Source organism: Perognathus longimembris, chromosome 6 (assembly GCF_023159225.1).
Source record: "Perognathus longimembris pacificus isolate PPM17 chromosome 6, ASM2315922v1, whole genome shotgun sequence".
Lineage (NCBI taxonomy): Eukaryota > Metazoa > Chordata > Mammalia > Rodentia > Heteromyidae > Perognathus > Perognathus longimembris.
The window spans coordinates 57340328-57360367 of NC_063166.1; the positions used below are offsets into that span (position 1 = coordinate 57340328).

Below are 20040 nucleotides of genomic sequence, written 5' to 3' on the forward strand. Positions count from 1 at the left end.
GCCTTGGAGCCATTACACTTCTTTGGTCTTCCTTACACATTTGCTCCACTCATGCTTCAAATCTGGAAAAAACAAACTTACAGGCTAGAGAAACAAAGAAGCAGCAATTTCCTTGCCTCAGTCCTTGGCCTGTGATGAAGTAGAGAGCACCGATGTGGTGATTGGAGCCAGACCTACCCTTGGCCATGGGCACTGCAGCCCAACTAAACCTAATTAAGAAAGATCCTGAATAAACTTGGATAAGAGCCAAAATCACTAGTCCCTTCAATCAATATTTTTGATATAAAAATTAGCATCTGGCATGAATAAAAGGGAGCACTGTTTCATGCTGCAGGACAAAAAAATCCTTTTGCTTCTATTCTGGCTTTTTGTTGTTAGAAATTTTATTGGTATCTGTCTATGATAAATTCAGAGAGCAGTTGACTTCATAAAGGTCAGATTTCAGCCTTTCAAGGGGACCAATGGATGCAAGAAGAAGGGGAATAGCAAGTTCTCTTAGGTTCACACTGGCATAAGCGTTTAAGTTTTCCAAATGAGTAGTGATTTGACTTGTTTTTACACACACACATACACATATGTATATTATATGTATATATATATATATACATATACTATTGAATGACTCCTTATATGCATATTTTAGCTGAAGTGACATTTTAAGAAAGTGGATTTGGTAAGGAAGAGAATAAGCAACCCAGGAAAGAATGGTGTAATCTTAGAGTCATGGAAGTCTATTTTATACTCTGCTAATCCTGGTAGGAATACTGTTACTATCTAAGAAGTCCTCATTAATCTCTGCAAGAGTCGCCAGAAGATGGTGTATGTTGCAGTTCTCAGCAGAGTCTCTGGTACATTTTAAGTGATGAAAAGTTAGTACTGTCTTTCAAGATACCATATATCAATTTTAGACTTTATTTCTAGTTTCGATCCAGGGGATTTCACGTACAGGCGTAGAAAATGTAAAGGTTGACTTTGGATTCATTCTGATGCTTTTGCTATTTTGATGCAGTATTATTTAAATGAAATTTGAAGAACAAATTAACACATCCTTACCTTTCAGAGAGACTCGTTAGTGGCGGGAGGGAGGGGGAGACATAAAGGCTGGCTTGCTTTCTCATTTTGGCATACTTCTAAATGGCCAACACGGTTGCACAGTTCCCCATGGGACTGACTAAGGCTTTTGTTAGAATTATGTCACAGTTCTCTATTCTTTAACTCTAACCCAGTCATTCTCCTATTGTGTATGAGCTCAGTGATGTTCCCATAAATATTTAACAGCCAACTCCCCAGATCCTTGACTGTAGTGTTGGGCAGTTTCCAAACACTACAGTCCAGGTGCCAATAGTCCTCCTATTCAAGCTACCAAAGAGACATCATTGAATGAAACATTTGAAAAAGATGTGCACAATTGGGCTTCAAGAAAATTTAAGTCTGGAACTATACAATTTTGGGGGGAAGGTAGGAAGAAAAACTGGGAGGAATCAAGGGAACAGGTTACTGTTTGGGTTACTGTTCACAAACAAATGTCTTCATTATCTGACTTATGAAACTGTAACCTGTCTGTATATCACCATTACAACAACAAATTTAAAAAAGGAAACATAAGTATGTCCCACCCACCTCTACCAATTGTTCCCAGGAAAATTCCAGAATGTAAATGTCTACCTCAACTTTCCTTCAATCAGCACCCCCACCCCAAGACAATCTAAACAATATCAACACAAAACCACTGATTTTTTTTCTGCTGTCAATTTTTGTGATTAATTAATTTATCTAAGAAACTAAGATTCATAAGCAGAGTAAAGTTAAATTGGCCATCTCAAATATTTCAATAAAGCACAGACATGATATACACATGTACGCATACATACACTCCACATAGTTTATGTTCCAGCACCACATGACAATGTCTTACTGTAATTTCCTGCAGCATTTAACTTCCTAAACACTACATAGTTGGGCAGGGTATTTGGGAAGAATAGATTTCAAATATATTGTTCATAATGTTTAGAGACTAGAGAAAAGTTCAAAGAATTCACCAGATGATATTAACATTGCCATTGTTACAATTGTTATTATTGTTATAAATCAAGCTTACATTTAAAAGAGTTTTAAGTGTCATCATCAGAACTTAGAAGTTTAGAATCAGAATAAGCCAGTTACATATTGGACATCTTTGACAATACAGGGGAACATTGTATGTTTCAAAAAATGTTGAGAATTTCACCCTACTAAGGAACTGTCATTGGAATGAATAAGTAATAAGAGGTTGAAGTTTTGTTAAAGATAGGAAAGGAGACATAAAGGACATCACATTTAAAGGAGCAAACATATATATATATATATATATATATATATATATATGCATATATAAAAGAGGCATCTTGTAAGGAATACTATAAAAGAAAAGTAGAGTAGAAATTTTTCCCAATTATATAGAAAACAATTCTTCACTATTGGCTTTATTTTTGTATAAAAAGAAGTTATTTTAAAAAATGGAAGAAAATATCCCAATGGCATAGCCATAGCATAGATTTATTTTACTTTATCACTCTTAAATTTGAACAAAAATCAGAACAAAGTTCCTAAAATCAGAACAAAGTTCCTGATATCTTTTTAGAGACTACTGATATACCAAAAAGGTCTATTAGGGTCTCTCAAATTTTGTTATATGTTCAAATCACCCAGGAAATCCACAGCTATTTGATGCCATGGGGCACCGTAAATTTTGGAGGCTGTGGTTTCTGTCAACCAGAACATGCTGAAAAGCAATATGGCCAGACATCAGTGACACTTTTATTCTATGTTACGTTTACAAATGAGGCTATGCATTTCCTTCCTTTGCAAATACATCTTCCTCACAATTAATCATTTTTTTGTCTTCTACTTCCTTAAAGATTTCTTTGTAGAATAATATCCTCCATTTCTCCATCATCTAATGAGATTTTCATCTCTATGGCTTTATGTTCTTTCTTCTTTTGTTAAGGAAAATTGTGTGTGTGTGTGTGTGTGTGTGTGTGTGTGTGTGTGTGTACACATGCAAACAGATGGGTTGGGAGATGCATAACATTGTTTTGTTGGAAAATTCTCTATCTCATGTGATCCAAGCTTGAATATAGTTATTAAGACTCAAGAGTCCCTATTGAAATCAAAGTCTTGTTAGCCTAGCAATAGAGAATTCTTTCTTGTAAAAATAAAAATATTCTCACAACTCACCTTCCTAACCAACTTCATTCTACATGTTGTATATTCTTAAATTACTGGCTCTATGGAGTCAGTTTCTCCTAATGTACTACATGTAATTCATTCTTCATGGATTACAGTTGTTCTGCTGTGTGTATATTCAGTGTAGATTTTAACAAAAATAAGTCTTTTTTTTTCTTGTATGAAAAATCTAATAAGTTGCCCAGGATTCTTGACAAACCTGTATAAAAAGTTATAAACCATCACTCTACCCTTCCTGTCAGACAGTTAAGTAATTTATTCTTCATAAAGAATTGGACTGAAGTTCAATGCAAGTAGGAGGGGTAAGCATTCCTCCTGAAGAAGAAACCTGTTCACCTAGGGAATTAAAAGATAGGGGTTAAAATATGTAAACATAATAGACAAATTCAGTAAAAGGGGGGATGTTTATTGTTTGCTATACTTTGGGAAAGACAGTATCTTTCTGCCCTCTTTACCTCTTGTTTACCTTTATAGAACCCCAGAGATCCATGAATTTTGGACAAGTAACCAAGAGCAACTTCATTTAAATACATGTAGTAAAGAGGGAAAACCTATACAGCTTGCTTTCTATGACTATGCTTTCTTTACACAGGTAATGTCATATCTATCTGAGAAGAGTTGGAATCCAACTATCAAAATCAGTCATTTGATAGGGCCAATGTAATTCAGAAATCATTTCTTTTTCTCCTCCAACTTAACAGTATTCTTTTAGTTTTAACCAGTCTTGAGGAACTTCATCACTGTGACTATTAAACTGATGTACCTATGGGGGATTATAATTTATAAAAAAAGATTTCCAGTCTAAATACCTTTTCCTCATACAAGCTTTGAGCATTGGGGTGTACTGCTCTATCCAATGCTGTGGGTTGAATTTCTGTTTCAGTGCACAGCATGAAAGCTTGGGCCCATCTGTGTCACACAAAGCCAAGCCTCTCTTGAAGTGATTTGTTTATAGTGTCATTTGATGGAGTGGAATGTTCTGTAACTCATTCGAACTGTTACAGAAGCTTGGCTAAAAGGTCACCACTGCTCTTTAGAGTTTCCAAGTCTGGGCACCATCTGGGAGCTTGTTAAAGATAAGGTTTTTTCTTGGCTTTTTCCATACCAAACTAGAACCAATTAGCAAAGTCCTAATTTTTCTGAGAAGTTTGTGTCCATATTCTGTATGTGCATGTGTGTGCGTATGTGTAGGAGAGACAGAGACAGAGACAGAGAGACAGAGAGAAAGAGAAAGTGAAGAGAAAGAGAGAAAGAAATCAGAGAGGGACAGAGAATTAGTCAGTGGTCCCAAAGCATGCAAGTCCACTTTTTTGCCAAATGAAGTAAATGTATTATTTAAATAAAATGTATTATTTAAACAACATTTAAATAAACTTATTTAAATAAAATGTAGTATTCAAAGTCACAGTATTATCTAATAGACCCAAATGGCATGACAATCTTAAAAGTGACAGACTCTGCTTTAAATGTCCTTCTTGAATCAATACCTTCTTCAAGTGTAATCTAGATAGTCTGTTCTAAAGAAAAATTGAATCTTTCTTTTTACTCAGAATTCAGTAGAAACATGGCAACCTATTCCTTAAAGTAATAAAGGTTTCCTATGCTAAATTTTCACTCTGCATGTCATCAACAGCTTTTGAGCTGTTTTCATTTTACCACTTCAAATTTGTGCTTCCTTTAAGTTCCCTTCTTCATGAAACAAAACTCTCAAGTTTTCCAAACCTCAAAAGTTCAGTTGTAAAACCATAGGAGAACAGCAGGAGGAAAAGAGAATTTCCTTCAATGATATCTCTAGCTGCTGCTGGCCAGGTCTGCTCACTCCTTACAAACACTAACTGTGTCTTTTGACACTTGGCTTTGGAAAAAGTCCAAATGTGGCAAATGGTAGAGGCAACATTTCTTTACCCTCCTGCTTGGAAATTCCCATGGTATGGATGAACTATAGCTACTACATTACAGATGGAGCAAGGAAGTCAGCAACTCTCTACCACCCTCATCCATGTGTGCAAATGAAACCAGTAAACACATTGTGAGATTACTCAATTGGAAATCAAAATCCTTTCATTTGGTTGGAACCCCTAAAAGGGTCTGGACCAAAGAGACTGCACAGTAGCAGTGAAAATGCAGGCTTACTGCCATTAAAAATATTTTAAGATGTGTGTGTGTGTGTGTGTGTGTGTGCATGTATTTTCAGCAGACACTTGAAAAAGGAGAAATTTAAACATGTAACTACGTTTTTGTTTCTGAAGTTGCAAGAGACGTTAGAAACACAACAATCATTCCTTCAGTTCAATTAAGTTGGCCTAGAAAACAAAATTGTCCTTAGGAGAGAAGAAAAAGCAGTGTTTATTCCGTCTGAAGCAAGTGGGGAGGTCGTTGCAGCAAGCTCTTCATGTTTATGTTGAGGATGAGGTACCTTAATCTTCAAGTTCAAAACTCATCTCCTCAAATTTCTCCCCATCATCAAAGCTTGTCCCATCTGTGAGTGCTCCGTTCTTTGGCTTTTTATTCCGGGAATACCTCACGTTCAGGAGATCACCCAGTTCATCGGCGGCTTCCAGCACCTGCAATGACATTCTGTAAGTTGTCTTTCAACTCCTACATTAATGGCAAACTTCATAAAGACCCACAGTCTTATTTTGGCAACTTAAAAGTGTTTTTAAAGCAGAGTACTAAGATAAAAGTACATCAGGTTTGGGCTGGGAATGCTAGCTTAGCATACATGAAGCCCTGGGTTCCATTCCTCAGCACCACATATACAGAAAAAGCGAGAAGTGGCACTGTGACTCAAGTCGTAGAATGCTAGCATTGAGCAAAAAGAAGAGTTCAAGCACCAGGATTGGCAAAAAAAAAAAAAAATTAGGTTTATAAGACCTACAGGAAGATGGTCGTGTGTGTGTGTGTGTGTGTGTGTGTGTGTGTGTATGTGTGTCCATGCGCGTGTGTGTATAATTTGAGTTCAAACTATACTCTCTTTTATTTTTTGTTTTTATTTTGGTTGCCTGTGTTCTGTAAAACTGCCACTCTAAGACACAATGGGCTCCTGCTAATTGTGAATCCAATAGCGATTCTTATTTCTCACCCTATTTCACATTTCATGAGATATTAGTGTGTGTGGGGGGGGGCGTGACATTTTGTTACTCTTCCTCCTTGAAACTTCCTTTACATGCTCTAGGCTACACTAGTGCCTGTTGTTTCTGACCTTCCTATCTCTACTCAAGTCAGTTCTCCTGTCCCAGGATGTGAGCACTTCACAGGAGTCATCCCCAGCCCTCCCTGCTCTCTCTTGTGTTCAGACAATTATATCTTCTTCCACTGGCCTCTTCCTTCAGTTGCATAAACAACAGCAGCTCAGCCTTGCATGTTCTTCTGAATGCTAAAATTGAGTTTTTCCTCTTCGCTTGCATTCATGGCACGTGGGCATGTCGTTTCACTTACAGAAATCAGCTCACCTTAATCTCTTACTCCCATGTAAGATTCATGGATCTTCACTTTATGTCTAGTCTCATGTAACTGCTTCCCACCCTTCTCTCCACCAGGTTAGAGATCTCAGATTTTCTTGCATTGTTCCCCCTACATATATGCTCTCCATTCAATTATTTGTCAAATCTTGGCAATTCATAGATTTGTCATGTCTGCTTCTAGATTCATTTCCTTTTGTTACTGATGTCATTAATTTATTATCTCTGGTTTTATTCTAATAATTCCATTTTAGATCTTAATTCTCACCTATATGCCACATTTATCTTAGAGTAATATGATTACATTACTATTACTGATCATAAACTTTAACTAATGCCCCATAATATTTATTTAATTTTAAAAGGCCCAGTTAAAAAATCATTTCCTTGTGATTCTGTCCCATGATAGTTGCTGATTTCTACCTTCATGTTCTCACAGTGCTCTGTATTTTCTTTTCATGCCTAATTTATTCTGTCTGGTATTTAATATTGGAGTTTTTTTTTATTTTTAAATCAGTCATGCATCTTGGTGCTGTCCCTAAGTTTTTTGCTCATGATTAGTGCTCTGCCATTTTGAGCTACAGTTCTACTTCTGGTTTTCTGGTGCTTAAGAGTCTTATAGACTTTCTTGCTCAGGCTAGCTTTGAACAGGGATCCTCAGATCTCAGCCTCCTGAGTCAATAGGATTCCGGGTGTGAGCCACCTATGCTTAGCTTCCTTCTGGACTTTTCTTGCTCTAGGGTTTGTACCTGATAGGCAGTAGTGTTTATAAAATTGCATCCATATTATGAGAGTTCCACTAACTTCATGTGGTTGAGATGCTTCAGTTGTGAAATATGACTCACTCATATAACACTTAAAAATCAAGGAACAATCAAAGTTTAGAAAAGATATTCACTTAAATTATGTCTGGCTGATATCATGCAGATCTGTTTTTGTTGGTTTTCTAACATACTCCTGAGTTGGGACATATTCCATTATGAGAATTCTCATAAATATGAAGCATATGTGGCAGTTAATACTAAGGATAATAAGATTGCATATAAATAAATAGAACAGTATTTGGCAACTTACACTTTTTTATTTTTGGTGGTACAGGGTTTTGAATTCAGGGACTTATGCTGGCTAGACAAGTACTCTACCACATGAACCATATTTGCAGCCCTTTTTGCCTTTAGAATATATTTCGGAGAGTGTATCATGCTTTCTTGGCCCATACCAGCATCTAACTTGGATCTTAACTCTTATGTCTCCTGTATGTCTGAGTTTAGAGTCATGCATTATCACACTTGCTTATTGGTTGAGGTGAAGTCTTGCTAACAGTTTGTCTGGGGCTTGCCTTGGAACTGTTATCCCCCCAATCTTTACCTCCTGAGTAGCTGAGATTATTGGCATGAGACATTGTCCCTAGCTACTCAACCTTTTCTATGAAACCAAAATCCTGACTTGACTCAATTCTTCACTAAAATCATATTCTTGTTTCATTCTGAGCTCATCACATGATTAAATAGTGTTGAAATACTCTTGTTTCCCAAGCAGTGAGTGAGTTTCATTTGTCTTCAGTGTTGTTTCCTAAATGAGCCTACAAAGATCCCCAAATCTTGCTCAAAATTAACAAAACAGAACAAAATTCTTACTTAGAATCCAAGGTACCAGTAAGAGATCTCTTGGGCTGTGAGGAACTCACCTTGTCTAACATTTCTCGAGTGTGTAAAGCTGATACGCAGAACCTAACTCGAGCTTCTGCAAGTGCAGTAGCTGGAAATCCAACAACAACCACCCCGATGTTTTTCTTTAACATAAGCCTTCCAAAAGCTCTTAGGGAAAAACATAAAAAAGAAAAAGAGGTTAACTGAGAAAAAACAGAATTAATTATCCTGCTGAAAAATAGGATTATGGCTAATCAACTTATTATTATTATCATTTATCATTTATTATTTATCATTATTATCATTTATCATTATCATTATCATTGTTATTATTATTTATATTATTTTATTTTTATTTGCTGGATATGGGGCTTGAACTTTGGGTCTGGGCTCTGGTCCTGAGGTTTTGTGTTCAAGGCTAGTGCTCTACTACTAGAGCTACAATTCTGCTTCTGCCTTTTAAAAATTAGTTTTAGTGGAGATAAGAGTTTCACAGACTTTCTTGCTTGGGCTGGCTTCAAACTGCAATTCTCAGATCTCAGTATCTTGAGTAGCTAGGATAAAAGTCATGAGCCACCAGTGACCACGTAATCAACTCTTTAGTTTTTATGATAGAGGATGATTAAAGTCATTAAACTCTATCAAATGCAGTTGACAAAGAAATGAGCAGTCACTCAATGTCCCATTATTGAATGCCCTATTATCGAATATGTGGTATTATGGAACCTTGATATACTCATTAGGTAACTGTAGGTGTGGAGTCTTTGACATTGAGCAGGAAATGCTGATAGAGGAATGTCTTTAAGAGTTCAGCATTGACATAAACTTTCTCTTTTGTAGTCTTCCTAGAAATAAAAATAAAAAGTGAACACTGTAATTATGAGACAGAACATACCTTAAATTCAAATCTATAAGCTTATATACCTTCAGACAAGTAATAGTCCAGTTTGGATGAAGGCAGACAAAGAAATATGTATACAAAAGTGCAACTCAAAGGCAGATGTAGCCCATTGGACAGAAGTCACATAACTATAAAGCTCTTTGATGCAAAGTAATGCTTTCCTTCATCCTTCTAGTGTTTTCTTTACTAAAGGCTCAGCTTAGTAATGATTCCAGAATATTAAACTCAAGGTCTTAAATTGCTTGTGCTGAAAACCAAGGTCAGATTAAAAAAAAGTATGTACCCCCAAGTGCATCTTTTCCCCCTTTGGGCCCTGTTGGTCACTACAGGAAACCTTAATTACTGAGTGGCTCTAGCCATAAGTGGAGCAAATGCTTCAGATCCGTTCTTAGCATTAAGAGGTTGCTGCTGTATTATTTTAGGCTGGGAGCTGACAGCACCACAGAAACCTTTTTCCAGTTATAACTCAGGAAGAATTTTGAACCAGCCATCCATTCATCTGTTTTGCTGTTTAGCAGTCTGCCTTTGGGTTGCTTCATGCAGAACACAAGTTACCAAATGAAGCCATGGAGACTGTAAGATCTATGGAACACACAGCTCTCCAGCCCCTGGCTCAGGCAAAAGCAAGATTTGCTTTGATTTCCACCAGGAAAGTTACAAGGCGATGAAGCTTTCTAGCTGAGAAAGCTTGAAAACAGGCACTGTTCTTTTCTCCTTCTTGATCACCCTATGGAAGGTTGCCCACGGATCTACACAGGATGCGAGCTCCAAATTGTCTGAGAGACAAGTCAAGTGCTTTTATTGCTAGAGTACAAACCACCTGACCCACGGTCTCCGGCCAGTTTTCAGGGGCTCCCCAAAGATTGTTTCCACTGTCTGCCCGTTTCCCTTTGTACCAAAAGGAAGTGAGTTTTGCCAAAGAATGCAGAGAAAAATACAGGACTTTGTTGATTCATTAGCTGAATCTGGGGCCTCCCCGGAGCATGTTTGAATTTAAAAGTTACACAGCTTACAACTAGCATCCCTCAGTTAACGTGTATGATTTCACTGAACATTTCACATAATCAGCTTCTGTGTTTGCAACCACCCCCAAAAGCAAATTAGAACTGGCAGAGGCTAGCTGAAACCTTACTCTTTAAAATACAAATAATATAAATAATAGCATCCTCCCTCATGCAAAGTCACCACATCTTGGGTGCTACAATCTTTTTAGTGTCTGACAAGGATCATCGAAGAAAATAGAAGCCTTGAACCACATATTAACTCTAATATGTTTCTGTTATGGTTGATAGCAGATGATACTGAATTTCTGATGCTTAGGGTTGTAACAGGATTTTGTTCAAAAGGATAATTGGTAGGAAACTATCTTTGTATTTTATAAATGTGAAAATAGGGAGAAACCTCAATTTTTAATGGTATCAAACATTTTTTTGGTGCCAGTACAGGGACTTGAATTTAGGGTCTGGGCACTGTCTCTTAACTATTACATTCAAGGCTAGTGTGTTGACACTTGAGCCACAGCTTCACTTCCAACCTTTGGTGTTTAATTTCATGTAAGAGTCTCGCAGACTTTCTTGCATGAGCTCACTTTGAGCTATGATTCTCAGATCTCAGCCTCCTCAGGATGACAGGTGTGAGCCACCAGCACCTCAGGGAGAAACCACAATTTTTAATAGCATCAAAATTTTTTAAATGTGTAAATGAAAAAAATGTTTTTATAGTAGAGGATACAATTTACTTCATACGAGCTTTCCAATGGCAGAAACATGATCAAAAGAAACAAAACATCAGAGTAAACTCTGGCCAGCAACTCCTGCCAGCTCAAGATGGCGTTATCCTTCCTGAGTAACCTGCTCTCAGTTCCCTCTGGTGGCCCAAACAGATATGGTTTTTTTCTGTTGCAGTAACTGGTACCTTTTGAATCACCAAAGATGACATTTCAGAAAGTTACTGTGTTACTTCAATTAGATGTGGATGTTTTTCCTTTGGATTAAAGCTGGAGAGACTGTACTATCTATTGAAAAGAACTTGAGTTTAGGAGGCAAATGCACCTGGTTCTGAATTCTGAGCCCTGCCTCCTACAACCTGTGTGAGCCTTTGAAAGTAGTTTTGACCATCATAAATCTTAGCAAACTTATTTATAAATTACAGATAAGCATCCGGCCCTGGCTGGGTGATCACTGGGGAGAAATAGCTTTATTTAGCATAGAATCCAGATTAATCAATGTTAGCTTCACCTAACAATCTTAAGGTGGAAGGAACAATATCATGTACATTATCGGTGCCCCAAAGCAGCCTCCTTGGTACAATGTATGACAAGATCTTTTACTGCTACTTTTCTGGAAGTTCTGTATTTTTTTAAATTAATGTTCCCAAAGATTGCAATAATTGCTTTGGAGAATCATGCAACTATTGAGTATAACCCTGTATTCAGTTGAAAGTAATAACAACAATGACCATTGGCAGAAAATTAGTTGTAGTAACAATAATGCTCTGAACCTAGGTAAGTGCTTCCTATACATTATTAGTACTCATAATAAGACTGCTAATACTGAGTAGTTTTCATTTAAGGCAATATGGCAAAGGCTGTAGAGATTTTATTCTGTTGGATCTTCCTGATGATTTTAGGAAGTTGGCATTATTATGTCCCCCCCCCCTCTTTTTTTTTTTTTTTTTTTTTTTTGCCAGTCCTGGGGCTTGGACTCGGGGCCTGAGCACCATCCCTGGATTCCTTTTGCTCAAGGCTTGCAGTCTACCACTTGAGCCACAGTGACACTTCTGGCCTTTTCTATATATGTGGTGTTGAGGAATCGAACCCAGGGCTTCATGTATACGAGGCAAGCACTCTTGCCACTAGGCCATATTCCCAGCCCTATATTCCATTTTATACACGAGAAAACAGGAGCTGTGGAACCACTCATTCAACTTTACCTAGATAGGGACAGGCTAAATCAAAATTCTTTTTTGATATTCAGCCTTTGACTGAACTGTAGAGCACAGCTTTTTCACGAAATATATTGTATTAGTGAATCCATGTATTGAAATGCATTTGAAATTCTGGGCTACAACTTTCTTCACTAATGTCTTAGTGAAGAAAGTTATGTAATGGGTTTCTACGAAAGATAGGAGAGCTATTTGGGAGGTAGATTGGGTAGGACTGGAGTTTGAGGCCAGTCTGGGTAAAAATGCAGTTGCCTATCCAAAAAATAATGAAATAAAAAGAGATCTAGAAGAAAGGATTCTTTTCATCACAAAGAAATGATAAATATTTGAGTAGACAGGTATGTTTAACTTGATTTCAACAGTATATACATATTGAGTATATTAATATATATTAATAGATATATATTGTATAATGTATACAGTTTTATACTTCTACATACCAGTTAAAATAAATTTGATGATTTAAAAAAAACTTCATGCTTTACTATTCATGTAATCTTCCAATTGGATTGGTTCATTTTTCCAACCTGTAAAAATATTCTGATTCTAGGGTTGGAGCCATGGCTTAAGTGATAGTTCACCAGCTTTACCTGTGGGAGCGCCACAGATTCAACTCTAGTACTGTCTCTGTGCTCCACCCCCTCCTCCAATTCTAGTTTCTATCATCAAAATCTAGCCCACTCTTTCTTACCATCATGCCAGTATTATGTACTAAATTCCTGAATATGTTTATTTTCAGTGCCTTCTTTTGGGATAATGCTAAAGCATGTAGTAGACATGAGCTAAGTTTGGAGTATTCCTTCCAGAACATACTATTTGCCCAGCCTCTTGGAATAAATGTATATGCATATTTTCGTGCCTTCCAAATTCAGATGCTACTTGCTAGATGGAACCAGTACTGCTATCCTCTCCTCTTTCATTACCATAGAAAGGTTAAGTGTATGGTGTTTCTTGCTCGCTCAGACAATTGTCTTCAAGACCAGATCCCTGAACAAAGTGCCAATAGGTAGTCATAACAAATGTGGCATGTGAAATGGCTCATATCTGTGCTTTAATTGATTGTTATTATGCTGTGTTGAAATGACCCAAAGCATGCTTTGAAGAGTCAGTGGTTTGGGAACTTACAGCTCAGTCCTACTCATGATGAATTCTCAACCTCTGGGGCCCAACCTTTCATCAGTACTTTTCAATACAGCGAATACTCTGCCAATCTGTTCAGATGGTCAGAAGGGGTCGAACAGAAAATTCCAGCAGTGGGGTTCTGTTGGAGGGAAGTTATGATCTCTAGGATCAGAGAAATGTTAGGTTGACTATTACTTCCTGCCATGTTCTTACTCAAAGTTACCAGGATACCTTTTATATTTAGAATAATTTTAATTAACTTTCTTCTTATAACAGAAGGAATTAGCTCTTAAAGGCCCAAGAACAGTTCCTACAGGAAATTGTATATTCGATACCATAAAAAGTTATTTTTTCCCCCACAAAGTTGTTTCTAGTGATCAATTTCAGTTTCCATCAGTGGAAAACACCCCAACAGGCTTATAGCAGAGGTATTAAAATTTGATGCTAAGAGAATAAACCTTGGAGTGAACTTAGCTTTGGGATTTTGCCTCTTAGTTTTACTATTATTTGATTTGTATGACTATAGGCAAATTGTTAAGCGCTCTCAGCTTCAGTTTTCTGCCCTTAAAATGAGAATACTTTCTTCTGAGGATGGCCCTGACAGTTCAGTGCAAGAAGTGGACAGAATCTGGTTGTTTTGATGGTAATGTCAGGAGAGATAGACTTCAGAAGTTTTTGCTGAGAAAAGTCTTGGCTCAAAAGGAGACTTAGGGCCATCTTTACCAATGAGTGATTTCTTTTGTTCTAAATTTCTAGAGCTTGACAATGGTGGCCGAGAGAGGAGTAGGTCTTAATACCTACATTGTTTTCCATAAGACACATATACACAAATATGTATATATATACACGTATATATGTATATTTGAAACCCAATGGATGGTTGGCAGCTGAGTTCTGAGAATCTGTACAAATAAACTCCAAACTTGAATTTCCCCTTTCAAATGCATCGTCCAATCCCTATAGAACAAAGCCTCATAGTGTCAAAAGCATCATCGTAGTCAGGTTGTCCTCCGGTTTAGGCACAAATCTGAGAAACACTGTGTACTTACGATATTTTACTAGGCATGTAAAGGAGCACAGGAATGACAGGGGAGTTGTCATTGCCATAGGTAATGAATCCCAATCTCTTCAGTCTCTGTCTGAAGTAGTTTATATTTCTGTGAAGAGCCTGTAGTCTCTGTACTCCTGAAAGGAGACCACAGGAAAGCTGTCATTTCCCATTGGGAAATTAAAAACAACAACAACATCAACAAAACTCAGATCAATTTTGCAAATATTTATAAGTCTTTTGTAGGCTTGCATATTAGTTGGGTAAGTGTGGTCATAGAAAAAAAAGAATCTCCCTAGTGAACCAGTGTGGACATTGTTGCTGAAAACACAGATGTTCTAGCTGTTATAGATAACTAAAGCCAGGCGTGGCTACAGGGCCAGTGGGAGGCAAAGAAGTACCCATTCTCTTTGGGTACTGTGCTAGGTGCTTTAAACACCTAGGGAGAGAAGAATGTGACAATGATAAACATGGACACACATACACACATTAAATTTCTCCTTATGGAAGTCTCTAATCAAATGACAATTCGTCCCATCTGAATTCAAAGAAATAACATATCCCCCCAGAAAGATGGGTCTGGCTGGCACCAGGGCTGTTTTGTGAGGCATTTGGTGGTGGTTGAGAAGGATCTCTGGTTTCCTTAGCCAGAAAAAAAGGACAACATTGGCCCACAATGAAAGGGAAAGTAATGCATGCGTGTTTGTGTCAAGGTTATTGGTGCTTCAAGATCAAAGGCTTCTTTCCTCTGTCCCAAATGAGTATCCTGGTGCTAGGGTCACACACATGAGATGATAAAAGGAATGAAGAGAGAGAACTCTGAAGATATTGCTTACTCCAGTCCCGCTTCTAAGTGGGTAGGGAGAGTTATGAGTCTATTCCCAAACGAGAATGAGTAGGATTGAGCATTTAAGTCCTTTATGCATTTGATGCACTGCTATTGATCAGCAACTTTATGTAGTTTCTTAAAGCTGATGTCCATCTGACAGAGGTGCTGCTGCAGAAGTTATCCAGTATTTTGAGCACCATCACCATGTTAGTTTATAATTCTCCAAATACAAATATGATGATTTCCCTATAAACATGTTAATTGTTTTATCTAGTCCTGCAAATTGGCCCCAGGCTGTGCTTGACAAAGGATTGAGTTGACTATCTTCTAATCAGCAGCTTTTCTCCAGTGAATTTTGATATTTCAGTAAATTTGGTCTTCTGTGCTACAAGAACAGCATGAGGGTCCTGTTTGGCTAATGGAATACTCCACTATCCTGATTATTGGTTCAAAGGTGCAATGTAACCTGGTACTATTAGACTTTCAGATCCAACCATGGAAAAAGTAAAAAACAAGTGAATCTTCAAGCTACGTCTTTTGTCACCGTGCGGCCAGAGCCTCCCTGAAACTAGTGTCAATTAAGATGAAAGCTAAGGCACAGGCCATGAGGGTCTAGCCAGGCATATATTAGACCATCATTTGGACTTCCCTATTGTGTGAGCCAATAAGCATTCTCTTCTGTCACCTACAAGCAAAAGTGTCCCGAGGATTAAAAGTGGACAATGGTTTGTTCAGGGGGACTAAAGGACAGCAATAGTAACAAAACTGATTACAGTCCACATATATGTAATGCCACCACTGTGTTAAGTACTGGACATTTAGTATTCACAATAACCATAATAAGGGAAGTACTATAATACTATGTTACATGTGAGAGAAATCTGGGTAACTTAAGTTCAGGAAGTTGCTATGTAGCCAAGTTGAAACTCAATCAAGCAACAGTATGTTATAATGCTGTATCTCAGTAATGGATATGTCTCCATCTTATCTCAAATTTACTGAAACTTTCATCTCTTCCACCTGTTCATATCATAATTATGGCATTGTTTTTCTGGTAGGCAGAGTTGAGAGGTTAAAGGATGAGAAAGCCTTTGGCAGTTTGAGGTTGTATAGGGTTGAGAAGGATATCAATGATTGAAATCTAAGTCCTGCTAACGAAAGAACCTGGCAAGATCCCTCCACTTTAGATATCTGTAATCAAGGAGTGAGGGTGATCAAGTAAACTAAGCCTGTATCTCATGGAGTGGTGGGCTCAGTCACTGTACGAATACTTCAGATTTTCCTTTCAGAGCTTTACTTTGATCATCAGGCTCAATGGATTTGACCTTTACACCATAATTATGCTAACAATACATGTAGAGGAATGGGGAGAGAGTTGAGTAGAATATCAACCAAAGAGTGCCATAATGAGTGCTCCAATTTTCCAGGCTTGTTTGCTCTTACAACTCTTCATCAAAACCCAGTTCTTATGGAAGATCTTTCCCCAACTCTGCCAGATTCCCACAAACAGATTGTGATGGAGACTCTATCTAGTTTATTGTACTTTCTCAGAGAAAGTAGCCTCTCAATCCCACCATCCTGGCCACAGACAATGGATGGGAGGATGCCCTTGATCTAACATTAGTCCATTTGCACAAAGGAACTATGAAGTAGTCTGTTACAGGATCCTCAACAGAGACAAAATAAATGTAAGTTGAATCAGCCAGATTGATAACATAGTATGGAAGGGAAAGCTAACAGTTGATAGTAATGGCAGTAATTGAAAGACACACAGAGAAAAGGTTGTTAGCAGAATCTAGGAGACAGAGTAGAAACTATGGTAACTTATGAATAAGAGAGGCTGGAAGTGTGCAAACTAGTTGATGACAATAGGAAGAGAAGATAAAGGAATGGAAAAAGGCTTATTGTCTAGTGGGTAGGTATATATTGATCAAATAATTAATATAAAACAACAACTCTGATGAGCACTGTAAAGAAATGCTATGTGGTGTTACAAAAGTTCACATTAGTTATTGATTAGAAAAGAGCCAGAGAGAAGTATACTACATAGAGGAGATAATGTGACAGTTCTATTTATTGGCAGGAGAAAAGAATGACCAAAAGTCAGGCAAGATGTGGTTCAATGAGAAATAAGATGAGGTCAGATAAAGAAGAGATGTGAGACTACAGAGACTATAGGGACTGAAGAATTCAGGACTAATAATGATTGGGATGAAGAAGGTAAATCTAAAAGGGAAACAAAATCAGAGTAATGGGGGGGGGCGCCACTACTTTGGAATTGTAAAGAATAGTAGTTGTAAGCAGTTTTATGTGTGTGTACTTTTCTTTTTCTACCTACCTCCTTCAGAAAACAATACTAAGCCATTATAGATTTTTTTTGTTGTTGTTGTGGTTTTGTTTTTTGGCCAGTCCTAGGCCGTGAACTCAGGACCTGAGCACTGTCCCTGGCTTCTTTTTTGCTCAAGGCTAGCACTCTGCCACTTGAGCCACAGCTCCACTTCTGGCCATTTTCTGTATATGTGGTGCTGAGGAATCGAACCCAGGGCCTCATGTATTCGAGGCAAGCACTCTTGCCACTAGGCCATATCCCCAGCCCTGCCATTATAGATTTGCAGTAACAATATAAGGCATCTGAGAGGCAGGGAGCAATTTGTATAAATTCTGTTGTATGAGTAGCCCTCTTTTTCAATTATCTTGAACGTAGTTGTACAAAGGAGTTGCCATTTAACAAAACAGTTTAGGAATAGAACACATTTTGATCTATACCACCCCTTTCAACATTCTCACTCATCCTTTCTAACCTATCCCTGCCCTTACTTTTCCTACATCTGTAGCATATATGTTGGGTTCTTGGCTACATTCTCCCCTTCTTCTTGTCTTCTAAAAAATAAACTCTTGTTACATGTCAAAGTGTACCTTGGAAACATATCTATGTATCAAGAACAGGCTATCTACCATTCAAAATGAGAAATTAGGAAAAAAATACTTGCTTTAACTTAAAACTCATACATGGAAATTTGGTGCTCATGAACATAAGGCTATAAAAGGAGGGGAGAAAAAAAACAGAAGAGACCTATGGTAAAATGTGTTATGGAGGTGACTGAAAAGAAGGCAGAGATACAGATCCTAGCCATCAAAATGTATTCCATATGTCCTGTACCCCATTTTCTTGATTCTTTATGCTGATCATTAGCTGCACAATGAACAGATGACTGCATCAGACTGGCCTGTTGATTTCTAAATGTTCTCCCTTAAAGACTAGAAGGATTTCCTGGCCTGGAAGTGCACAATTGATTTAAATTGCTTTTCCCAATGGCATTATTTTTGCACTTGCAAACATAATGACTCATCTATCATTGGACTTTCAAGCTACTTAATTGGCCCCGTCTGTCCCCTCTGCCTTGATTAACCCAGGTAACTGGGTCATCAGCAATTGTCATCACTTCTCTACTTCTAGATCCTTTGGTGACTTAGCCAAACAGATGGTAAGATCAGTTCCAGGATTATCTGACTTGTAAGGACTGAATGGTTTATTCTTGCCCCGTCTTTCCTATCTTTGAAGCAGTTATTAGCACAGCATGGTGAATAAGCCATTATGACACATTTTGTGGTCACCATGTTTTCTCATATAGGTCTCTATAAATGGTTGGCCAAGATACAGTTCCTTTCAATTACTCTATTACTCCTTCTACAAAATTGGAAACATTTGTATTCTCACAGAGGGCCTGGGGGCAGAGGGGAATTTGTACATATAAAACACGACTCATCTAGACAGGATGTGGGTGATTTTATTAATTACATTGTGCATTGAGATCCTTGCTGGAAGACTGCATTGTAAAAGCAGGCAAGAATGTGTGTGTTTTGGTTGTGATGCTTTTACGGAGGTATGGCTACCATGATATGGAATGTGGTTACTAGAATATTGAGCCCTACAGAGAAATCCCCTATGAAATGCCGAAGGTCCCCATTCAAGCACTTTCTAATTCTTCTGCCACAGGGAAGCTGTCTAACTCACAGAATTGAGTGCCATGGTTTCTTATGCAAGCTTCTGGAGAGTTTGCAAGGTGATTCTTTTGCCAAATTCTGGATCAGCATTGAGATGGAGGAGTAGACTTGAGGATGGGGGGATAGGTAAAAGAGTACAGTGCTTGCCTAGTGTGAGGCCCTGAGTTCAAAACACACATTCATGCACACATACAGAGAAAGAGAGAGAGAGAGAAAGAGAGAGAGAGACAGAGAAAGAGAGAGGAGCTAACTGGGCTCGCATCAAAAGAATCATATTGTACTTGGACAACTGAAAGCCTGAAAATGTTCCATTGTTATCTGAGTAAAAAAAGACTAGCTTATCTCATATGACAATTTCGAGAAATAAAGAAGTTAACGTAGGAGAACTGCTCAGCGATATTGCTGGCATCTCAGAAAGACTTGAAAAGTTTTTGCACCTTTTTTTCGGTAGGGCCATAGTTTTCAGTCTCTTCAAATATTATCTCAGAGTCTCTTAGAGAGGCTGGCAGAATCCTATTCACAGGCTGTATATTGCAGACCAATTGAATCAGGGTCTCTGGGGATGGGACTGGGCATGAACTTCTGTTTTTACAAAATGTAACCCATCATTTCCAGTCTATCCCTAAGAGCTATGCATGCTGTTAGGTGGTGCCTGACCCTCTTTCGGCTGAGCCATATGCCTTGGTTGGATATGGAAGAAACAACTGGGTAACAATGAACTCTTGTTTGGCGTGATTCCCTTTCAGCAGTTCCTGAGTGTTTGGGCTTCTCTGCGAGTATATTTTATAGGGGTCATCTGTCCCCTACCTTCCCCTAAGACCTACCTGTTCCAAAGAGCTCATTTAACTGGAGATCAA

General features: G+C 38.0%; 1 protein-coding gene across 1 annotated transcript in view; it reads right to left on the reverse strand.

The window, feature by feature from the left end:
* Positions 1 to 5642: 5642 nt before the first annotated feature.
* Sptlc3 (serine palmitoyltransferase long chain base subunit 3) overlaps positions 5643 to 20040 on the reverse strand; it is a 97774-nt gene continuing 83376 nt past the window's right edge. Inside the window, exons 10-12 of the mRNA XM_048349366.1 lie at positions 14351 to 14486; positions 8374 to 8503; positions 5643 to 5789 (exon numbers count right to left, since the gene is read on the reverse strand). Of these exons, the coding sequence (XP_048205323.1) occupies positions 5643 to 5789; positions 8374 to 8503; positions 14351 to 14486 (413 nt within the window). The remainder of the gene's footprint in view (positions 5790 to 8373; positions 8504 to 14350; positions 14487 to 20040) is intronic.